Source organism: Colletotrichum lupini, chromosome 8, assembly GCF_023278565.1.
Source record: "Colletotrichum lupini chromosome 8, complete sequence".
Classification (NCBI taxonomy): domain Eukaryota; kingdom Fungi; phylum Ascomycota; class Sordariomycetes; order Glomerellales; family Glomerellaceae; genus Colletotrichum; species Colletotrichum lupini.
Genome location: NC_064681.1, coordinates 741,566 through 761,425, shown reverse-complemented (window position 1 = coordinate 761,425; position 19,860 = coordinate 741,566). Strand labels below are relative to the sequence as shown.

The 19,860-nt window shown below is 52.7% G+C and overlaps 9 protein-coding genes and 1 non-coding gene across 10 annotated transcripts; 5 read left to right on the top strand and 5 right to left on the bottom strand.

The window, feature by feature from the left end:
* Positions 1–279: 279 nt before the first annotated feature.
* CLUP02_tRNA288 lies at positions 280–363 on the top strand. The gene has a single exon. It is a non-coding gene; the product is annotated as a tRNA-Cys (tRNA).
* A 1,155-nt stretch (positions 364–1,518) lies between these two features.
* On the top strand, positions 1,519–3,364 carry CLUP02_14712 (cytochrome P450; the record flags this gene model as incomplete). The annotated part of the gene is made up of 5 exons (XM_049293639.1): positions 1,519–1,593; positions 1,671–2,516; positions 2,569–2,865; positions 2,948–3,114; positions 3,199–3,364. 5 exons carry the CDS (start codon positions 1,519–1,521, stop codon positions 3,362–3,364), a joined length of 1,551 nt encoding a protein of 516 aa, XP_049150785.1.
* A 3,868-nt stretch (positions 3,365–7,232) lies between these two features.
* Positions 7,233–7,601, bottom strand: CLUP02_14711 (uncharacterized protein; the record flags this gene model as incomplete). Its single annotated transcript, XM_049293638.1, has 2 exons — positions 7,233–7,406; positions 7,497–7,601. The coding sequence occupies 2 exons, from the start codon at positions 7,599–7,601 to the stop codon at positions 7,233–7,235; spliced, it is 279 nt and encodes a 92-aa protein (XP_049150784.1).
* A 107-nt stretch (positions 7,602–7,708) lies between these two features.
* Positions 7,709–10,250, bottom strand: CLUP02_14710 (beta-chimaerin; the record flags this gene model as incomplete). Its single annotated transcript, XM_049293637.1, has 5 exons — positions 7,709–7,986; positions 8,036–9,199; positions 9,249–9,861; positions 9,923–9,976; positions 10,032–10,250. The coding sequence occupies 5 exons, from the start codon at positions 10,248–10,250 to the stop codon at positions 7,709–7,711; spliced, it is 2,328 nt and encodes a 775-aa protein (XP_049150783.1).
* An 87-nt stretch (positions 10,251–10,337) lies between these two features.
* Positions 10,338–11,112, bottom strand: CLUP02_14709 (uncharacterized protein; the record flags this gene model as incomplete). The annotated part of the gene is made up of 3 exons (XM_049293636.1): positions 10,338–10,768; positions 10,812–10,977; positions 11,104–11,112. 3 exons carry the CDS (start codon positions 11,110–11,112, stop codon positions 10,338–10,340), a joined length of 606 nt encoding a protein of 201 aa, XP_049150782.1.
* Positions 11,113–11,255: 143 nt separating this feature from the next.
* On the top strand, positions 11,256–13,086 carry CLUP02_14708 (uncharacterized protein; the record flags this gene model as incomplete). Its single annotated transcript, XM_049293635.1, has 10 exons — positions 11,256–11,333; positions 11,391–11,517; positions 11,578–11,618; positions 11,658–11,712; positions 11,792–11,876; positions 11,953–12,096; positions 12,126–12,318; positions 12,400–12,498; positions 12,563–12,895; positions 13,069–13,086. The coding sequence occupies 10 exons, from the start codon at positions 11,256–11,258 to the stop codon at positions 13,084–13,086; spliced, it is 1,173 nt and encodes a 390-aa protein (XP_049150781.1).
* Positions 13,087–13,992: 906 nt separating this feature from the next.
* CLUP02_14707 (uncharacterized protein) lies at positions 13,993–15,526 on the bottom strand (the record flags this gene model as incomplete). Its single annotated transcript, XM_049293634.1, has 5 exons — positions 13,993–14,174; positions 14,326–14,431; positions 14,613–14,836; positions 14,979–15,261; positions 15,518–15,526. 5 exons carry the CDS (start codon positions 15,524–15,526, stop codon positions 13,993–13,995), a joined length of 804 nt encoding a protein of 267 aa, XP_049150780.1.
* Positions 15,527–16,119: 593 nt separating this feature from the next.
* Positions 16,120–16,443, top strand: CLUP02_14706 (uncharacterized protein; the record flags this gene model as incomplete). Its single annotated transcript, XM_049293633.1, has 2 exons — positions 16,120–16,175; positions 16,215–16,443. 2 exons carry the CDS (start codon positions 16,120–16,122, stop codon positions 16,441–16,443), a joined length of 285 nt encoding a protein of 94 aa, XP_049150779.1.
* A 341-nt stretch (positions 16,444–16,784) lies between these two features.
* On the top strand, positions 16,785–18,758 carry CLUP02_14705 (RNA recognition domain-containing protein; the record flags this gene model as incomplete). Its single annotated transcript, XM_049293632.1, has 6 exons — positions 16,785–17,430; positions 17,498–17,852; positions 17,878–18,063; positions 18,142–18,190; positions 18,246–18,359; positions 18,420–18,758. The coding sequence occupies 6 exons, from the start codon at positions 16,785–16,787 to the stop codon at positions 18,756–18,758; spliced, it is 1,689 nt and encodes a 562-aa protein (XP_049150778.1).
* Positions 18,759–18,827: 69 nt separating this feature from the next.
* On the bottom strand, positions 18,828–19,740 carry CLUP02_14704 (Ras family protein; the record flags this gene model as incomplete). The annotated part of the gene is made up of 6 exons (XM_049293631.1): positions 18,828–18,891; positions 18,945–19,177; positions 19,242–19,422; positions 19,480–19,538; positions 19,595–19,627; positions 19,711–19,740. The coding sequence occupies 6 exons, from the start codon at positions 19,738–19,740 to the stop codon at positions 18,828–18,830; spliced, it is 600 nt and encodes a 199-aa protein (XP_049150777.1).
* Positions 19,741–19,860: the final 120 nt, after the last annotated feature.

Genomic DNA, 19,860 nt, shown 5'->3' with positions numbered 1-19,860 from the left:
ACAAGTCCAGATTAACACATATTCCTCGCCTCTCCATCTTCATGTGGCATCATGAGGTGGACTTTGCACAACATCGATGGCAGAGCACCTTCAACTAGAGATCATCTGAAGTACTCGGCTCATATGGCGCCTTCCAAGGCCAACAAATTGATCAAACTAGGGATGCCTCTCAAGAGGAAAGCTGTGACCTGAATGGAGGCTCCGAACGAGATGTAAGAGCAGCGGAGACTGCTGGGTTGTTATACGCGCGGAGTCCCATTTTTGGTCATCATCTGAGTAGGATCGATAGCTCAGTGGTAGAGCGAGAGATTGCAGTTCCACGCAGTTATCTCTAGGCCCCGCGTTCGAACCGCGGTCGGTCCTTTCCTTTTGCCAAAAAACGAATATCTAATTCCTTTTTATCTTGACATGCGCAGAAATGATTGATTAATCTCTTCCACGCTCAGCGGGCCAGGAATCCAAGCTAGTTGGTGTGATTGTTGGATTTCGTCGAGCCAGGACGAGTAAAGTTCATCCAGTCTAATTAATCCTGGTTTGGCACGCATCACCAGCACACATCCGGACACACTTATGTTGGTATAAGCCTTTTACCTGGCGAAACCTTCGTCGTTTACAAAACGGCAGCGACATCTTTTCACAGCGAATTCTGTCATGTTCACACAAGTATTATACCAAAACCTCATTAACAGCCTACAACTCAGTCTGAGTCGTGTTCATGAAGCCTATGTGTGAGCCCAGAATACGAGGCAGTGGATGGAACGCTCATTCACCCTCGCAATATGCCTGAGACGATATCGGAATAGGGACTGGAATCGCCCTAACGCTGAGTACAAAGCTTCGAAAGATGCTGAGTTAATTCAATGATGTGTCGCTCTACGCCCCAACAACCCGAAAGTGTCTTCAAGGTTTACCGGGATACGAGATACGCAAGACGATTGAATTCGAGGCTTCTTTTGGAGACCAACCCAATCACAAGTGACCACTTGTGTAGTTTTCTGACATGAATGGGACCGAAGAAGAGACGAACGTCGTCAATGAGAAGACGGGCCAATCTTTTCGGCCCCGGAGCTCACAGAACGGCCGCCCGAAAGCACGTTCCGCAACGGAGTAGTCCGCTCCTGCATGGAGCTGGCGGAGTTCGGGCACCGCAATTTTGGTCAAAGTCAGGGGGAGGAGAATCACGGCCGGGCGATCAACGTTATCGAGTTTGAAATTTGGGAGATCTTGAATCAGTGCAGCGGGTTTACGGTTACATGGAGCTAAGGACCTTGTGTGTTCTGTGACGAATAAGAGGGGTTCGCTTGGTAATTGGGACGGAATCAGGGATGCGGGCGAGTGAAAGCCGATGAAACGGCTTCGAGGAGACGTGAAAAGGGTGTGTGTAGTGATATCACATTTGAATGGAAGCGCAAAAGAGTAAAGGGTTCTTTTTTATAAAGAGCCTGCTTGATCGATCTCGGGACGCTACTGGACATCAACTACTGACACCCAAGCCCCTCTTCAGATCAAGGAAACGATATGTTGCAATCCTTCAGCCTCGACGAGGCCCGGTGGTCTTTGATGCTGATTATGCCAATCGCGGTGCTCTGTACTGTAAGCCAAACCTTTCTATCCTGTTATGAATCCCCATAAGCACATTCAGGCGGACCGAACACTCACCCCTCACACAGCTCCTCGCATACTTCATAGGATACGCCATCTACCAGCTCTACCTCAACCCCCTGCGCAAATTCCCCGGCCCAAAATCATGGTCAATCTCCTCCATCCCCTACGTCCGCGAATTCATCGCCGGCACCTGTCACCTCACGATCCTCCAACTCCATCAAAAGTACGGCCCCATCGTCCGGGTAGGCCCCAACCACCTCTCCGTCAACCACCCGGACGGCATGGCAGAGATCCGAGGCCACCGCAAGAGCTTCACCGGCGAGAACGGCAAAGACCCCGTCAACGCCCTGCCGAACCGCGACAACATCATCGGCGCCGACCGCGGGGACCACAGCCGCTTCCGCAGGGCGCTGGCGCACGGGTTCTCGGCGCAGTCTATGCTCGCGCAGCAGCCAATTATCAAGGGGTACGTCGATACCCTCTTTGAGAAGCTGCGGGAGGCATCGCGGGGTGGCGAGCAGACGGTGGATGTGGAGAAGTGGTTCAACTTTACCACGTTTGACGTTATTGGCGACTTGGCGTTTGGAGAACCCTTTGGGTGTCTTGAGGATAGCACGTATCACCCTTGGGTCGACCTCATATTTAAGAGTATCAAGAACATGGCCATGTTGACGAGTTTCCGGCGTCTGCCGTGGCTGAAGCCGCTTCTCATGTTGACGCTTCCTAGGGAGCTAATGGGTAAGTATGCTCAGAACCGGGAGCTGTCGAGGGAGAAGTTGCGGAAGAGGCTGGAGCTTGGGAAGAGCCGGCCTGATTTCGTGGATGCAATGGTCAGGAAGTCAGAATCAGCAGGACAGGTGAGTGCCGCCACTTTAGTCAGAATATCCCAGAAGAGGTCGATCTTCTGCCAGGTACCGTTAGCCGGTTGCCAACATATCAATCCAGGCCATGTCGTTCGAAGAGATGACCTCCAACGCCATGGTCCTCATCGTCGCCGGGTCGGAAACGACAGCCACGCTGCTGACTGCGACAACGTACTTCCTCGCAACCAACCCACACGTGTTAGCCAAGCTCAACGACGAGGTCCGATCGGCATTCACGACGGAGGATGAGATCGATATGCTCAGCGTGCAAAACCTGCCGTACCTCCTGGCCGTCTTGGACGAGAGCTTGCGGATGTTCCCGCCGGTACCTGGTCCCAGCCCGCGAGCCATTGGCGAAGGGGGCGATACGATTCTCGGCGAATTTATTCCGCAAGGTGTCAGTTACTTCCCCGCGGTGTCTTATTCATGGTGTTATGGGGGGCTATGTGCGCGCTGACTTCGAGAATCGTGCGTTCTAGACTGTAGTGGATACCTGGCATTGGTCAGTCTACCATAACCCCGACCACTTCGCAATGCCGGAGGAGTTCATCCCGGAGCGATTCTTGGGGGACCCGCGGTTTGAAAATGATGCCAAGCAGGCTCTGCAACCGTTTTCCATCGGTCCTCGCAACTGCATTGGGAAGAAGTGAGCAGCCCTCAAGACGTTCTCCATGGCTCAGACGATGGAGTCGGCACCGTTGGGGATCCCCGCTGACAGGTAATCATCTAGTCTTGCCTATGCCGAGATGAGGTTGATTCTCGCGAGACTGATCTGGAACTTCGATATCCGCTCAGCAGCGGAGTCAGCGAACTGGTACGCTGAGACAAAGGTCTACATTCTATGGGAGAAGGGCGGCTTGGACGTCCATCTGACACCCCGGGGTTTGAAAGGCTGAATGAGAGGTACCCGATATCAGATGAAGGGCCTATTTGCAGGCATAGGATGGAATCTTTTGTGCCTCTATGAAGTTGGGACATAGAAGAAAATGTAAGGGATGAAGCACCTTCATCATGTCCCATCTCATGCATCGCCCATCATCCTGAAGATCGAAAATGCTTTGTCTTTTCCGAACAAAACACTGAGGTAGTTTCTGACCACGGAGCCTATCTCTTCTCAGCCATGCGGCATCAATAATGAGAGAATCAATGAGAAGCTCATTGCACCCCATGTTCCACCCACCTAAGCAAAATGCTGAAGCGTGCATTGAGTGCTCGGTTGCTGGAAAGCTCCGGAATTGATCCGGACTCATCTCCGCTACGGCAGCTCCTTCGTCTGTGCTCTTTCATTGGCCTATCCCCAAAGCTCCACCCTTGCACGGAAGCGAAATGGTGGCCTCAGCCCGCAAGGTCCCCATGTGAATGCCTATATAAGGCCGACCTCCTCCTCCCCTTTGCTGGTTGACCCTTCTTCTCTTCTTCATACTTACCTTCATGGGCGGTCTGGGGATCAAGAAATCCGGACCGCAGAGAGGGATGCCTGCATTGCACATCGCGGAGTAGACCTCTCTCGATTGTCCTTCGGGGCCATCGCTGTGGCAATTTTTGATTTTCACACCTTCACATTTTCATTGTATCCATCCGCTGCGTGCGATGGTATGAAGAAGATGCGCGGCCTCTCCAGCTCAGGTCAGGAAAAAAGCACCTTGATGGCCAGGTGACAAGGCTGCCACCCCATATAGGCCCCTTCAACTCCAATCCTGTCACCAGCACAGCAGGCGCCCCCTAGGTCGGGGGTCAGGTCAAACTGTGGCGTGGGTGGTGGAATGGTTAATGGTCACCAATTATTCACGCCAACCAGCCTACTCGACGACAGGCTTAGCGATCGAGTTCGAGTCCCAGCATGAGCACCAAGAGATGTAGCCCCCAAATCGGCACCGGGGGGGTGAACTCTTTTGCCATTTGGAGTGATTGTTTTGATGATGGTTTCTAAGTGCCTTGGTGATGCTTTCTGGTGTTTTGATATCGCGATCCTCAATCTCATATGCTTAGTCATCAATTTTGGAGCCCGAGGCATCCCTCAACATCTTTACTCCGTAAATTACAATAAGATGGATTGTCATGCCTCGCGCCAGATCACTGCAGATGCACCAAATGATTTCGTAGAGTGTCGTGACTGCCTCATGACTTCTAGCGCTAGCTAACAAGTAAATGGCATCCTGCCCTGACCCTTGGGGTCGAACCTCGCATGACTAAGCTTGTGGACGGGTCTAGTTCCACGCATCCTCTGAAGCAAAAGTCCTAGGCTACAGTATCGGATACATCTCTGTAGAACCTGTCTGACCTGACTCTTTGAGGCGTGTATTGTAACAAACCTAGAATTTCTGAATTCGTTTGCTCGATGGCCCTATCCCATGGCCATACGAGTGAGCGTGCCTGGCGGAAATCTGCCAACGAGCCTCTAACCTCAATCACACCATTCATTCAGTCGGAAGAACCCAAGGAGTAACAAGATCCTGTCTGTGTATCTAGAAAGGGTCGACGAACCCAGTACCTCGTTCGGTTCTGTTTGGCCTTGGATGTCTTTCCTCCTTTAAGTCAGGAGTACGGACACAATCAGGCAGTTGGTCTTTGGCAGAAATTCGCTAAAGGGCCATGAAGCCAGGTGGGAGGGGGGCGCGGTTGGTATAAAGACAGTCAGGGTGCCAAGTAGGCTCGTGATAATGCTCATCGACCTGCGACTTCCTGAACGCCTAGGCTGAGAGCATGCATGTTGGTACCACCCAGATCACATGTCTTTACACCCACCTTAAGAGACATCAAAGGAAAGTAAGAAAGGACCAAACCCCCATTACGCTCTTCATCTAGCTCGTGCTCACGTCTTATGCTAGTGTGTCTATACCCGGCAGTAAGATCTAGAACCACTACCTCCGAGATCACTAAGGAGAGACCGGAACTTCCGTGACGCCAAGAAATTCCCTGCCGTCTCTTGACTGGGGTGCTCGCACCAACCGCTTCTTATGCGCCTTTGCTGATTAGCAAGATGCGAGGCCAAATGTGGGTTTCCTAGCTGGAGCAGCCAGATGAGTGTCCCAACGTCCGCAAAGCACTGCGTCAGCTGTGTCTTCAGCCATAGTTTGCCTCATGCCAACGGGATCAGGAACCCCAGTGGCTAGAACAGGGCCTGTTTTGGGAAAAGATAAAGGGACCAAGGTGAAATGGCCCTTATCAAGCTAGAGGAGGACTTGATGAAAGGCGGCGGTATTTCAAGAGATCAAGTAGAAGATTGAACACCAAGGGGGGTCACCTGCCCAGCTTCAGCTTGAGATTCCATTTCGTGGCACATAAAGAATGTCCCCCCAAAGTGGATATGGAGTTTTTCGGTCTCTACTATTTTTACCTCCCTTGTCTTTTACACACGAGTGATCCCATCAGGTCCAAATGGGTGAGGTCAGCTCATCCCTCCAATCTATGCTCGAAGCTCAGGGTACCGGTTTGGAGGGCAAAGTATGCTCTGAGCCCGTGGTGCCGTCTAGTGGGATTAGAATATGACACCGAACTAATGAAATGTCACATGAGATCTCTGTCCTTGTAAGAGCCTCGTCACTGAACCATTACTTCCTGCTTCGTACGGATAGGAAGATATTCTCGGTGGTGTCTACGGCATCTTATATCAGAGCAAACAAGAGATTCCTCACAAGCCTATGTAAATCAATCACATAGATCCATATAAGACGCGCTCTGGCAAGCCTAGAACAGACCGAGCGATCGTATTTGTCCGCTATAATAACAGAGAGAGATTCAAAAGACTCCCAAGTTCCTTTCTTATTCCTCTCTCTCTCTCTCTCTCTCTCTCTCTCTCTCTCTCCTTAACCCTTTTAGCAACCCCCTAATTCTTTTACTAACAAAAAGACCTAAAGCCTATCACAGCCACGTTCTCTTTTCTAGATCCCGCTTCACTAACGTATTCGTCACCCCGAACGGCGGGACGATAAACGAGGATAAACACCCGTGGTCTTTAAAAATGTCTACCTTACTCTGTCCCTAGGTCCTATCGCATCGACTCCAACATTGTAAAAGGCAGCTCCTCTCCCTCGACTATTCAAGCTCGACTAGCTTCTACTGTGATCACTTCTTCGATGTGATTTGTAATGGCCTCTCATGAGTATTAGAACGCGGCACCTTATATTATTTAGTATAAAGCACCGAGGCAGGAGTACGAGAATGATGAGCATGCTTTATTAGTTCCAAGTCTGGTGGAGTTGACTTCGCTCCTTCGATGGACCGAGAGACCCGTTGCCCGCTGCCGTCATCTCTCCCATTCATGATGCGATTAAGACTCTTTCTGCTTACAGCTCCTCCTTGACTTAGACAAGGGAGCGGGCTCGCTCTTGGCTTAGGGATACTTCCGACCTTTACCGTGAACGCACTAACTTAGCAGAGTGCGGGTTAAAAGAGTTATAAAACAGCCTTACGTTCTAGGGGTCATTATCCTGTATTACAAAGGCAACGAATACGAGCGTGATACACGACGATACAAAACGAGCGCGTTACTACTGAGAGATGAGTATCTGAGTCATAGTAACCGAACGGAGCTGCCTTCTACGCACCAGAAACACCTTCCGCGGCCCTCTCGAGCATTCGTTCCTTAGCCCACCAATGTGACACAAGTCAGCCGTGCCCTCGAGTCGTGGGCGAGAACGAGGCAACCTTGTAACCACAATCACAACGATAGACACATGTACACCACATCATGGCCTTTCTAAAATATATGCCAACATTCACGCAAAGGCACAAAGCAAAACATCACATGAACGAATTGAATGCTCATATTTTCCGCTCATCCCCTTCATCCAGGTTGCTACATAATCCTACGGCACCCTTCCATTCGATGTTTCCCAGGCCGCCCCGGCAGTCGTCCGACAAAAGGACCACATGAGGAAGGAAGGAGAGAGCTGCAAAGAGAAGAAGAGAAATCAAAAGAGGACGCTGAACGCGACGCTGTGCTGTGATGTGCTACAGAACCCTGGTATCCCTGAAATTTGAAAAGAAAAAGGATGGAGTTCTGAACCCCCAAACGCCACCCCTTACGCTCTGCCGAAACCCGTTGAATCCAGACCATTTTGTGAACATCCATGCCTTTGAACCGATCTTGAAAGACCTGTTGCCGGCGGATGATTCCTCGCCTGAATACATGGGCGATTGTATGTACGTTTCGGCCCAATCTAACCTAGATCAGGAGACCTGCGAATTTTTGAGGACTTGAAACAGGGACGCTAGAACGAGTGCAAGCCATGCCGCAATCATTCGTCGTCAAAGATCTCGTAGGTGTTTTGTAGAATTGTATCGACAACCTTGATCTGCCATCCGGCGTCGGCGATGCTAGTTGCCGGATCGGTGCCCATGACCGTGGGGCCAAAGATGACGGAAAGGTTGTGGGAGTTCATCCGGTTGACATGGGAGTTCTCCATGACGCGGTGGAGGTGGAGGGTCAGCGAGCGCAGAGTGGCGTAGTTGGGATCGGGGAGGCTGTTGATGATGGCGTGGAGGGAGTCTCGGCGAATGATGTCATCTTCTTGTTCTGGGGAGGGTTAGTGATAGTCAAAATCAATCAAGAAAGGACAACGTACTGGCTGCCTCGATCAACTCGCTGTGATGCTCTGTAGTGAGCAGGGGGTTGGGGAGATCACGCAAGAACTGCTTTAACAGGCCAGTAACACTATTGACGTCATGGTAAAAGTTCTCGGGATTTCTGAAATCCAACGCTGGGTTGCTCGAGTCGGTGTCGAACATGGTCTTGAGCTTGTTGATATGCGTCAATGAGCCGGACTGTCGGTAGATACCCTCGACGCCAAGTCCGTAGAGGTCCACTGCCTGGATACACTGATAGACGACCATGGGCACAGGCAAGCCGTCTCGCTCATACAAGCGAGGCAGGCTTAGCCCGAATGTGGGCCTCGCGGCATTGGGCGACGGCCCGGAAGGACCGCCGAGAGGAGGGGATTGTCTGTTCTGTTGAGGGTATCCTCCTGCACCTGGTGGTGGTCCTTGAGGAGGATACTGTTGTGCCGGTGGAGCCTGGTGCTGCTGAGGAGGCTGGTACTGGCTTTGTGGCGGCGGCGCTCGTTGCTGGGGCTGCTGCTGCGGCGGCGGAGGCGACTGCGATGTCTGGAATGGCAATGCTCCTAGCTGTGGCGGTCCTTGAGAGGACATGCCGCCACTATTGTACGTTGGCGCTACAACACCAGAGTTGCGGTTCGACTGGAATTGCTGCTGTTGGCTGGGCTGATTCAGCATGTTGTTAGTACTGAAGCTACGGCCGTGCTGCTGCGCTTGAGGAGAAGGGTGCTGCTGCTGAGACGATGGCCTTGGCTGTTGAGCAGCCGGCATATTAGGCGGCGCAAAGCTTTGGGGAGAGTCGGCTGGCGGTTGGAAATTGCTGGGTCTAGCAGGAGGTGGCATATCTCGTTGCTGTTGCTGGTTTGATCCTCCTGGTGGCCCAGAGAACGATCCGGATGGCGCGGCCTGCGGTACGTTTGATACCGAAGCATTGGGCTGGTGGCCCATTGCTTGCTGGCGGGCGGTTGCCAAGATCGGGTTCTTCTCGTATTTGACCTCGCCGTTATTGTTGGCAACCTTCGAGTGGTGAGACGTCAGGTAATCGTGAAGGTCCTTTTCGTTGTTAATGGCCAGAACAGCTTCGCGAAGACTGCGCGGTCCTCCACCAGAACCTTGGCCCTTGATGGGGCTGATGCTAAGACCGTTACTCAAGAGCAGCTTCTCGTTGAAGGAGGCTGCGACTGCGTTAGCTCAGGTTCTCTAAGAAGCGATGCGTTGACCAACCAAACTTCTGCATTTGCAGCGCCAGACCAGAGTCGGTCTCCTTGACCAAGTCCTGCAGAGCAGAGATGGCCTCCGGTCTCGTCCTCGCAATCAATTCGGCCTTCTCACTCTGCAGTGTCTGCACCTTGGCCTGGTAATCCTGATCGGCGCCTTGGGCTTTGCGCAAGAGATCCTCCTCATGCTGGGGGCCAGACTTGGACTTCAAGCTGAACATTTTGCCGCTGTTCCTGCTGGTGTCGCCAGTGCGCGCGCGGTCGTACTCCTCAGCCAAACTGTCGTATTTGGCCTTGGACTTGCGCATCGCGGCCTCCAATTCTGCCACCCTGTGTTCCGCCGCCAAGCCGTTGGCCTTCCATCCTTTTCTGCTACGCTCGGCCACGGCGGCAAGCTCGAGCAGGTCGTCGTGCATCTGTTGTAGTGAGAGGGCGAATTGCGTTCCGTTTTCGGCCATGCGCTCGTGGATGTACATCATTTCGCTGTAGGCCTGCGCAAAAGAGCCTTGCCTGTGGTCGGGCTGGTGCATTGTTTCCTGGCTTATACGGGACAACTTCTTGAGTGAGGAGGCGTGGCTTTCTTCGATGTGTGATCGCTTCTTGAGGAAGAGTGCGAATTCCTAGAGTCTCCGTCAGCAGCTGTCATCCTCGTCGGGAAATGGGGTCGGGCTTCGGTCTCACCTTTGCGGAAGCGATACTCGCCTTGAGCTGGTTGAGCATGGTTGCGACACCAATCTGGGCCATTGTCAGTATTCGGGTGGTCCGGAGAGAGAGCAGACTGCCTCCTTACGTCTGATGATAGCACTTCCTGGACCTGGCGCGAGACCTCAGAAGTAGGCGCTGAGCCCGTGTCGGTACCGGCGGGCGGGCCGCCGTTTGCCGTTGCGGCTCCCCCATTCTGTGAGGGAGCTGCGGTTTCTGTGTTTCCTAGCGACATGCTGCTTGCTCTGTCGCGCTGTTCGTTGTGGGAGGGTAGGTTGTCGTCGGATGGGGAGCGGAGGTCGGCCATTTTGAGAGGTCGGGGGGGAGTTGAGCGATGCGGCGCAAGTCTAGTCAGGTAATACGAGATGGAGGCTCGGGCTCAGGTGGCGGCAGGCTACTTGCGAAGACGGGACGGGACAAGGAAGAAGCCAGGACAGGCGTGGTTTCGTGGCGTGGAGGAGTGAGGTGAGTGAGGGCGCGAGCTTTGCGGATTTGCGGCTTTGCCGTGGTGAGAGGTAGATTCCCGGTGCGACGGTGGTGGTGACCGTGAGCGAGGAGAGTTGGGGGATGTGTTTAGGTGGAGAGGCAGGGGGTGAAACGGAGGTAATTCATGCGAGAGGCTCGATGATGGGTTCGTGGGAGGATGGGTCGTCCAATGTGACCGGTCGGACGGGGAAGTGATGGGTATCGTGCGGATGAAATGTGGCCTTGGATACACGGATGGGCGCGGGACGGCGATGGAGGAGGTGGTTGAGGTGGTGGTAGTGGTGGTGTGCTGCACAATGGAAGATGGGCGTCGCTTGTGCGTGGGTACCTGGGCAGCTGCTGATGGACCGGGGAGCACACGGAGAACGGATTAACGTGGGACGAGTGAGGGACCACGACCTGGAGCAAATCGACGAAGACGGGCGAAAGTGGTACGTCAGGGACCTGTCTACCTTTGGTAAGGTAGGTGGCTGAAGATAGGATAGTGGACGTTTAACGGCGTTGACGCGTGGAATTGGAGCTTGAAGAGACTTTGATCTGGAATATTGCTGGAACCGACAATGGAATGGATGTCTCGGGCTATTTTTTTTTTCTTTAACTCTCGAATTTCTTGGGACGAGACTACGAAGGTACAGTGCCGTGGTCTTAGCGTACGTAAGGTATGTACGCAGTACATTAGGCATGGAAGCCGGGCCGCAGGTGCAGAACTGAAGGAAGGAAGGAAGGAACCTAAGGTGGTGAGCACACGGGGTCCTTGGGTCGCGGCGGAAGGAAGCTGCGAGGTGGAGAAAAGCGACGGGATAGAAAGAGCGAGAGAGGTAGAGAAATGTCTGAAATCGGCAAGCGACAGCTGGAAGCAACGCCCTCGTCGCACGGCCTTGCTTTTCGTTTACATTATTCGTTTGTACCTTATTGTTACAACCTACGTTTATGTACTTGATTTTGATACCCGACACGAAAGATGCAAACAGAGCACGAGGCCAAAGCAATTCGTCCTCGACGCCGGCAGTGTTTGCGATACTTTGCGATTCAGAGGCACAAGACCATCTACATGACGAGTGCCACTGCTATGCGCCCCAGAGGCAGACGTAAGTCAGGACGTGATGGACAACCACACCTCACCTCAGTTCTTGACTGCAGATGGTAAGTGAGTTCCCCTACACTCTACGGATGTCTTGAGGACGATTCGGTTGGATGCTATGAATAGCGACACTGATGTCTACTGTAGCGCAATCAGATCGAGACCCCAGTGACAGCCGACTACCTTAATCTCCTCCCCTCCAGTACCATCAAATGGTCTCTTTCGCTGAGGCGTCCCTCTCTCCACTATCGGGGCTAAAACGAATAAACTGGAGCCCCCAGCCTCCCACCCCTCTTCAACTCCATTCGCAAATCACACAGACCTCGCACCGCCCGCCACCGCCGCCCCAATCGACAAAACGGGCACGTAGTCTCTTTCGAGCTTAGCCTCCCTCAGTTGAAAGCTGAGCACTGCCCTGCCGTGCCTGCCCACCCGTGCTCAGCGTTGAAGAACAACGAAAGTCACCCTCCAACGCGGCATGTCTCTCGATTTGTTCTGGTATCGAGGCACGAGGTAGCAGTTCACGGCAACCTGAAGCATCAAAACAGCAGATCATCTTAGACCCACGGGAGGCAACATCAGCCCAGTGACACATCGCTAAAGAGTACCAAGTAGCCATCGCGCAGGTTTAATTCAACTCGGATACGAAATGGATACACCATCACACCTTTTGAACGGATACGTTGAGCTCTGGAGACGCCTCAAGTGGCCCGCCGATCCAGGACATGCCCTGTTTCGTGGTGCTCGTATCTTCATCTGGTCACTTCCAGCTCGACCGTCGCTATTAACCAGCGACAGCTGTAGGAAAGTCTGTCAAATAGTCGTACTGGAACTTTCGAGCTAGCCAAGGGTTTGATTCCTTCAACGTTCGACAATGGAATGTTTCGAGTTCCCAATTTCTTCCATTGTCGAGGCGTCGATAGATTCCACTTACAATTCAACGAGGTTTTATTGCTACAAGTCAAGCAACAATACAGCTTCCTCCATTGTTCACACTCACACATGTTGCCTTTCGCATAATCACATCCATCTACCGACTAAAGATTTGACAGCAATTGACAATCGACCCCTTGGACATCCCATGTTCGGCCTGTCCCCATCCTCTTGTCATCCCAAAACCGTCCCCTCGACGTCGATCTCGTACAAAGTGTATCAAGCCTGCCGTCCCCTGTCCCAGACACCACGGCACGAATTCGACTTGGCATCCCGAGTCCGATAACTGCGACAGAAGATCTTCAAACCCGCCCAGTTCTGGACGTTCTCTTCAACTGCCATTCATCCCAAACCCCCAGTTTGATTTTGCTTGGCCGTTCCCCCCTTCCATTGCAACAGTCACCTTGACCGTCGGCGTCCCTCGCCTATTTCGATCCATGCCCCGCGGCTGCGTTCGTCTAGTCTAGGCTTATATTTAAAGTGACGGGTCGAAAACACAAAGGGCCCCTGGTACCGGAGGTGTGGGCTCGAATTGTCACCTCAAACGCTTGCCGAGCCGACTTCAACTCTACGCAGGCGATCCCTACCTTCTAGACTTTGGCGGGGAACATCTGACTGACTTCAGACCGCCAAGCTTCACTGATTCTGTTGATATCGGGGTGTAATATATCACCACCACCTTCAGTCAATGGTCCAGTGTCAGCAACTGCATAAGATGTATCCCATTATGCATAGAGCACCATCTCGCAGACTTTCATGGAGACAAAGTGGGGGAGAAGATGCCATCCAATGCGTCGTCCACTCTTGCCGTCATAAGGCAAGTGGACTGTGAATGAACAAAACTCTCATGATGCCGTAGGAGGAATACAACCAATCCCATCCGCGTACGATAGTCCAAGGACCTTGTCTTGGTTCATCGTACATGTCGGAACGGGCATGACAGACGTCAGCGTTTCAAGCTCTCTCCCGCGATAGTAGTCTTTCCACCAGGCGCTGTACCGGATGTGCCGGACTCGGGGCAGACCCAGCTTCAAGTATTGAGTGCCGGATGCGAATCACTCGGTGTCAAATGCTCTCTACGCCTTCCTCTTGACCAGAGACCGTGACCGTGATCTGCCGGCGTACCTAGTCCCAGGTGAAGCTGAGTAACAAACGCTTCCCTCGTTCCCTTCCAAATCATCCCAAGACATGCGAGACTGGACGAAGACGGGGCGTGACATCTGAACAAGTACCGGCTGTCGCCGTAGATTCCGATTTGTCTCCTTGACCCGCGTCTTAACGCGCCTATTCTATGATATGGGGCCAGCAAGCTCCCAGCAAGCCTTTTCTATGCCCTTCATCAGATGCTCTTTCCCCGCCATCGTCACCCCGGCAGTACTGTACCGAGACGGCATCCATCACAACCGTCTCTCTACGTCCCTTCTTCCGAGAACTTCGCACCTCTCCTCTACTACCTCGCCATGCTTTTTACTTCAGAACGTCTCCCAGCTCCCACCTATACACGATGGCGATCCCGCAGCCATCGTCACCACCCTTTCTTCATAGCTCCCTAATAAAAAATCAAATCCAAAGGCTTCTGCTCGTCCCCGTACCGCTCCTTAAACTCCTTCCTCGACAACCACCGCGCGAGCGGGAGCATCGTGTCCTTCATGTCCATGATGCCGCGCTTCTTTTGATCAATGTGCGAGGCGTCGACCACGAGGCGCTGGAGTTTGTCTAGTTTTAGGGCTCCTGGGTTTGCAAAGTTAGTTTGCTGTGTCTTCTGGGCCATGTATATTCTGTGAATGTTCTCCGTGTCTCTCATGTTGTGGCTATTTGGAGGTCCATAACCGCAGTGATGTGCGTAAAGGGGGGGGGGGGGGACTTAGTTTACGGTACTCACCATTGTCTACCAACTCCATGAGTCTGGCGGGCGTTCCGACCGCGATGCCCGTTCTTGTCTTTTGCAGAAACTGGACTTGCTCGTCTACCTTCATGTGCTTTGCAAACTATGAATGTACCCACGTTAGCCTTCTTCCCATCTTCGCCCCTCAAACCGGATACCGGTCTGAACAAACGTCCCCCCCTCAATACTCGAATCTCAAAAGAGTGATGGGATTCAAGGTAAACAGAATATTCAAAGCGTGAAAAAGCGACTGGGAGAAGAAGAGGAGATGATTGAAAACTCACCAGCTTGGAAACGGTACTCTCCTTCCCCTGAAACTTCCTCACGGCCCTCACGACGTCCGCCGCCCTCAAGCCCGCAGCAGCGACGATGATGGTGTGCGGCGCGCCCTTGACCTTGGGCGCCGTGAAGAGCCTGTCGGGCCTCTCTGCAAAGTTCTCGAGGAAGGCGGGGAGGTTGTCCAGGGCGCGGGGCCGCGTCCAGGATGTCGTGTCCTTGATGGCGTTTGCTTGTTTGTGTCAGTACGATTTTCATTTATTTGTTCTCCAAAGTATCCTCTTCTCTTTACGGGAGTAGGATCATACGTATGAAAAAAACGAGGTAATTGGGAAAATAGTAATAAAAAAAACGACGAGGTGCCAAAAACTCACCAGAGATGGACAGATCCGAAAGCTCAACCGGACTCAGATCCGTACCGAAGCGGGAAATCTTTTGCGCCGTGTAGTCTGCGAGGAGCTGGTTGTCCATGACGGCAAAGGACTCGTTGATGCCCAGCTCGGCGTTGAGAAGCGTCTCGTCGACCTGGTAGGCCGACTTCTTCTTCTGCTTCTTTGCCTTTTGGCCGCCCTCGCCGCCTTCTTGGCTGGGCGCCGCTCTCTTTTTCGTGTTGGACATTGCTGTGTGTCGACGTGTGGGGTTTGCGTTCTGGGAAGTCTTGGTTTACTGGTTGATGCCTGAATGAAGTGAGTTTCCGGGGTGTTGGACGTATTTCAGGGAAAGACTTTTTGGTGGTTTACAAGTTTCGGTGAGGATTTTGGTGTAGTTGATATGAGAACTGGGCTGCGTATGAAAAATTTCGATGTTGAGAAGGAAAATTTCAGTCTCGCACTGTACATACGAGAGGTAGGCCCCTTGAGTGACACCTGGGGAGAGATCCGTTAGGTGCTTGGGCCCGCACTGGAGCACTCACAGTGCGCATGTTTCCGTCTGCTAAAGCACACCTCCAGACGGGCAGTTGTCGACGGACTGACCGAGGGGAGTGACGGACTTTGTGAAGAAGGAACCTTTTCATTATCTGTGTGTACACTACCTGATACTCATTGAACAAGCTTGCAAAGGCAAAAGGGGGTTCATATTATTTTCCCTTTTACTATGAGACTGGGCAATAGCAGCCGAGTGGTCGCAGGAAGGGGGGCCTTTGAGGTTCCGCAGCTGTTATGCTCTCCATTCACCTCCGTCAAGTACCCTAGAAGAGAGGATAGCCTTCATAACCTGCAATCGTTACTGGGTAAGGTAGGCAACCCATTCGACACATGTGTGGCTTTTCTTACATCTCCTAACAGATGACGTAAAATACTGCCGAGCAACTTGTACTTAGACTGTGTTCGCTTTTGCTGGGCGCCAAGTAGTACCCGAAGACCACTCTTCAACACACCCCATACAGTCGCAAAGGAAGAAAGGCAGATGATGATCGTACCATCCACAACAGTAGTGGTTTTGCACGCAGATACCCGCAATCCCTAACCATCTGTCAAATGAGGAGGAAAACATCTCTTTCTCTCCAAGTGGCTCATGGCTCTCACTGAAAAGCCAAGTCAGCCAAATGCCGTTAAAATCAAGAGCAACTTGTTCACACAGCCTCTGTGGCTTACATGAACATCGTGAAGCCAGCAGCCTTACCTTCTAGAGACGAGTCACTTCGCTTTCCCAAGCACCAGCAAGTCAAGCCAAATCTCATCAGCACAGAAACCATACAAACCGAGCCAGAAGAGAACGAATCACTCCAATGCCGAAATCCAAATGTCCGTCCCATACTCCCCTCTCCCTGCCCGAGATCCCGCCTCCGATAGAATCGTATCCCACAGGCCGGCCGCATGTATACCGGTGTACGAGTGAGCGCGCGCCAGCCAAGCACGGTCACTCAGTCCCATAAAAGTTTTCTAATCGCTGCCCGCCGCTCCTTATCCTTCCTTATCGCTCGCGCGCCCCCACACCGAAACTTTTTTTTTGGTCCCCCGAAGTTCGTAGGTAGTCTCTGGGCAACAATTTTCAAAGGGGAAATATTTCGAACCGAGTCCCCCCTTCTTGACCGCGTCGTTTCTTGCTCCACAGTACGGTGACCGCTACGGGACCCTTTCCAATTATAATCCCAAACTTTGTTGTTCTCGTTCAATTCGACACTCCACACCAACGATCTCGAATCTTTCCTCGAGTCCAAGGCCCCGGCATCAGCAACAATGGCCTCTGCAGAACTCTCCAAGAAGCGCAAGCGCGCCGAGCCCACGGCCGACGCCGCCGCCGTCGCAGACGGGTCCTCGACGAAGAAGTCCAAATCCGAAAAGAAGGAGAAGAAGGAAAAGAAGGAAAAGAAGGCCGCCGCCGAATCCGCACCCGAAGGCGGAGAATTCATCGCCCTCGAGGAATCAAAGGCCGAAAAGAAGGAACGCAAGCGCAAGGAAAAGGAAGCGCGTAAAGCCGCCGAGGCCGCCGTAGAGGACGCATCAGCAGACGCCGACGCAATGGACGTTGACCCGCCCGCGCAAGAGAAGAAGGTCAAGAAGAGCAAGAAGGAAGATTTGGATGTCAAGACGGAGAAGAAGGAGAAGAAGGATAAGAAGGACAAGAAAGAGAAGAAGGATAAGAAGAAGAAGGAGGCCGCTGCAGAGACCGAGACTGAGGCCAATGGTGTAGAGACTGCTGTCGCCGAGGAAAAGACGGAGAAGACGGAGAAGAAGGAAAAAAAGTCAAAGAAGGCGAAGAAGGCAAAGGACGAGGCTGCGCCGGCGGCAGCGGCCCCTGTCGAAGAAGCAGCGGCTGAGCCAGCAGCTCAAGAAGAAGAGACCGCCGAGGGAGGAAAGAGGGAAAAGTACATTGTTTTCGTCGGTGAGTCCAGCCTACATCCCTCCCATCACCATCACCACCCTCAAACCCACCAAATATGGACGCCCAGCTAATCATTCCCTCAACCCCCCAGGAAACCTCCCCTACACGGCAAACAAGGACTCCATCAACGCCCACTTCGCAGCCTACAAGCCCTCGGCCATCCGCTGCCTCCACAAGGACGGCAACCCCAACGTCTGCCGCGGCATCGCCTTTCTCGAGTTCTCCAACGGCTCCAACATGCGCACCTGCCTCGACAAGATGCACCACACCTCGTTCGACGACGGCCTCTCGCCCGCGCGCCAGATCAACCTCGAGCTTTCGTACGTTTGCGTCCCGTATTGCTTCACCCCCAGCCCTCACCATCCTACCCTGATCCCAACCCTCCTTCTACCTCTCCTAAACCAACCCCTGCCTCCCCTGATGTAAACTTCAGCTAACAAACAACAGCGCCGGCGGCGGAGGCAAGAGCAAGTTCCGCAAGGACAAGATCAAGGAGCGCAACGTCCAGCTCGACGAGAACCGCCACAGGCGCATGCAAAAGGAGGAGGAGTACAAGAAGGAGAGGGCCAAGCAGGGTGGGGCCAACTCCCAGCAGGATAGCATCCACCCCAGTCGCTTGGCCATGATGTATCAGTAGACGGAAGGATGGACGAACGGGCATGTATGTTGGAAAGGTGTAATTTAGTCGTTGTTGGACTGATGAACAAAAAGCTGGATCTGGATATATATACACCTCTGGATCAAGGAACCAGGAGTTGTGGTATAGAAAAAAGGGAGATCAATAGAGCCATCAAAGCATTGCAAGCAACATCAAGATTCTCACGCATCCAATACCCAAGTGCATTTGCAATGGCAGTCAATTCTCAAGACGAAGCTCATCCCTTCCTGACCCAGTGTCTAAATTCCTCCATGAAAAAAGTAGTGTCTTTGTGAGAGTGAGTGCTATCTACAGAAAACGTGGGATATCCTTGTGTTGTTGTGTTGCAAAGCATGCCTGCTACCAACGATGCCCCATTGTGTCTGTCATTCTCTTCTTCGCCTTTTGCTCCCGGAAACGGGACAAAAGAGCAATAACGAAAGCACTGATCCTGCTCAACTGCCATGGCCGATTCCAGAGACACCACGAGTGTCATTCACAAATTCGGTGTGGCAGGTGGGCGAAATCTGATATTTGGGGGTTTGTTGCGATCTTCGCAGGCTGTGCTCAGCGGGGGGCTCTCGAATGGGGTTGTGCCTCTGAAAATAAGTGTCTCTTCTCGTTGGATAAGCGTGAGGCACCGGGTTGTGCAACATGGTTGAGCCCTGACGAAAAGGCAGCAGAGAACTAGGCGTGTTATACACTGCCGAACGCCAATCCAAATGTTAACCCGCAACGCTTGAGGTCAAGTCAAAGGCGTTTACAAAATCGTGCACTTGGACTTCTTCTTCTGCGTAGCGACCGGGCGAGGGTTCAAGACGGCACTAATTCCAGGTTAGCTATTTACTCTGACACATTGGCACTGAAGAATCCTCACCGAATAGCCTCATCGAAAACGCTCTTCAGATTTCTCTGTGTCAGGGCAGAGCACTCTAGGTACTTGTGTGCCTTGATCTCCTTGGCGCAAACCAAGGCCTGATCGTAGGAAACGGGCTCCATGCGCTTTTGGCGGAGGGACTCGAGGGTGTTGGGGTCCTCTCTCAAATCCAACTTGGTGCCGACGAGGATGATGGGAATGTTTGGCGCATGGTGGTCGATCTCGGGGTACCACTGCATCAAATTAGTGCTGATCTCCATGTGGTGGTGGTGGTCGTCGTGGTGCAGGATGCCGTACCTTGGCCTTGACGTTGTCAAATGACGGCGGGCTGACAATGGAGAAGCAAATGAGGAAGACGTCGGTCTGGGGGTATGAAAGCGGCCGCAGTCTGTCGTAATCTTCCTGACCAGCAGTATCCCAAAGTCCCAGGCTGATCGGCTTTCCATCAACCATCACACTCGCCGAGTAGTTGTCGAAGCTAGAAGCTCGAGGTCAGATTGGAACTCCATCATCAATCGACATGCAGAATGCTTACACGGTAGGAATGTACTCGCCGGGGAAGGCGTTCGTTGTGTAGGAAATAAGCAGGCATGTCTACAAGATGGATTAGTCGCGAGATGCCGAGGGGTATGATGATGGGAGCAGCTTACTTTTCCGACAGCACCGTCACCTGTCACCACGCACTGCAAGATCACAACACCATTAGCGATTCGCTCCTTCCCAACTATCGATATCAGGATGATGGGTGTCGCCAAGCGCGACGCACCTTCAATGACTGGACTCCTGGCTGAGCCATTTCTGTGATATTCTGAACGATGTGTAGTTGGATTCCACGACAGTCGTTGATGCGAATAGAGTTCGCAGGTTGGGTTAGGAGAAGCGGCGGCGAATTGGAAATCGATCCGAAATGGGATTC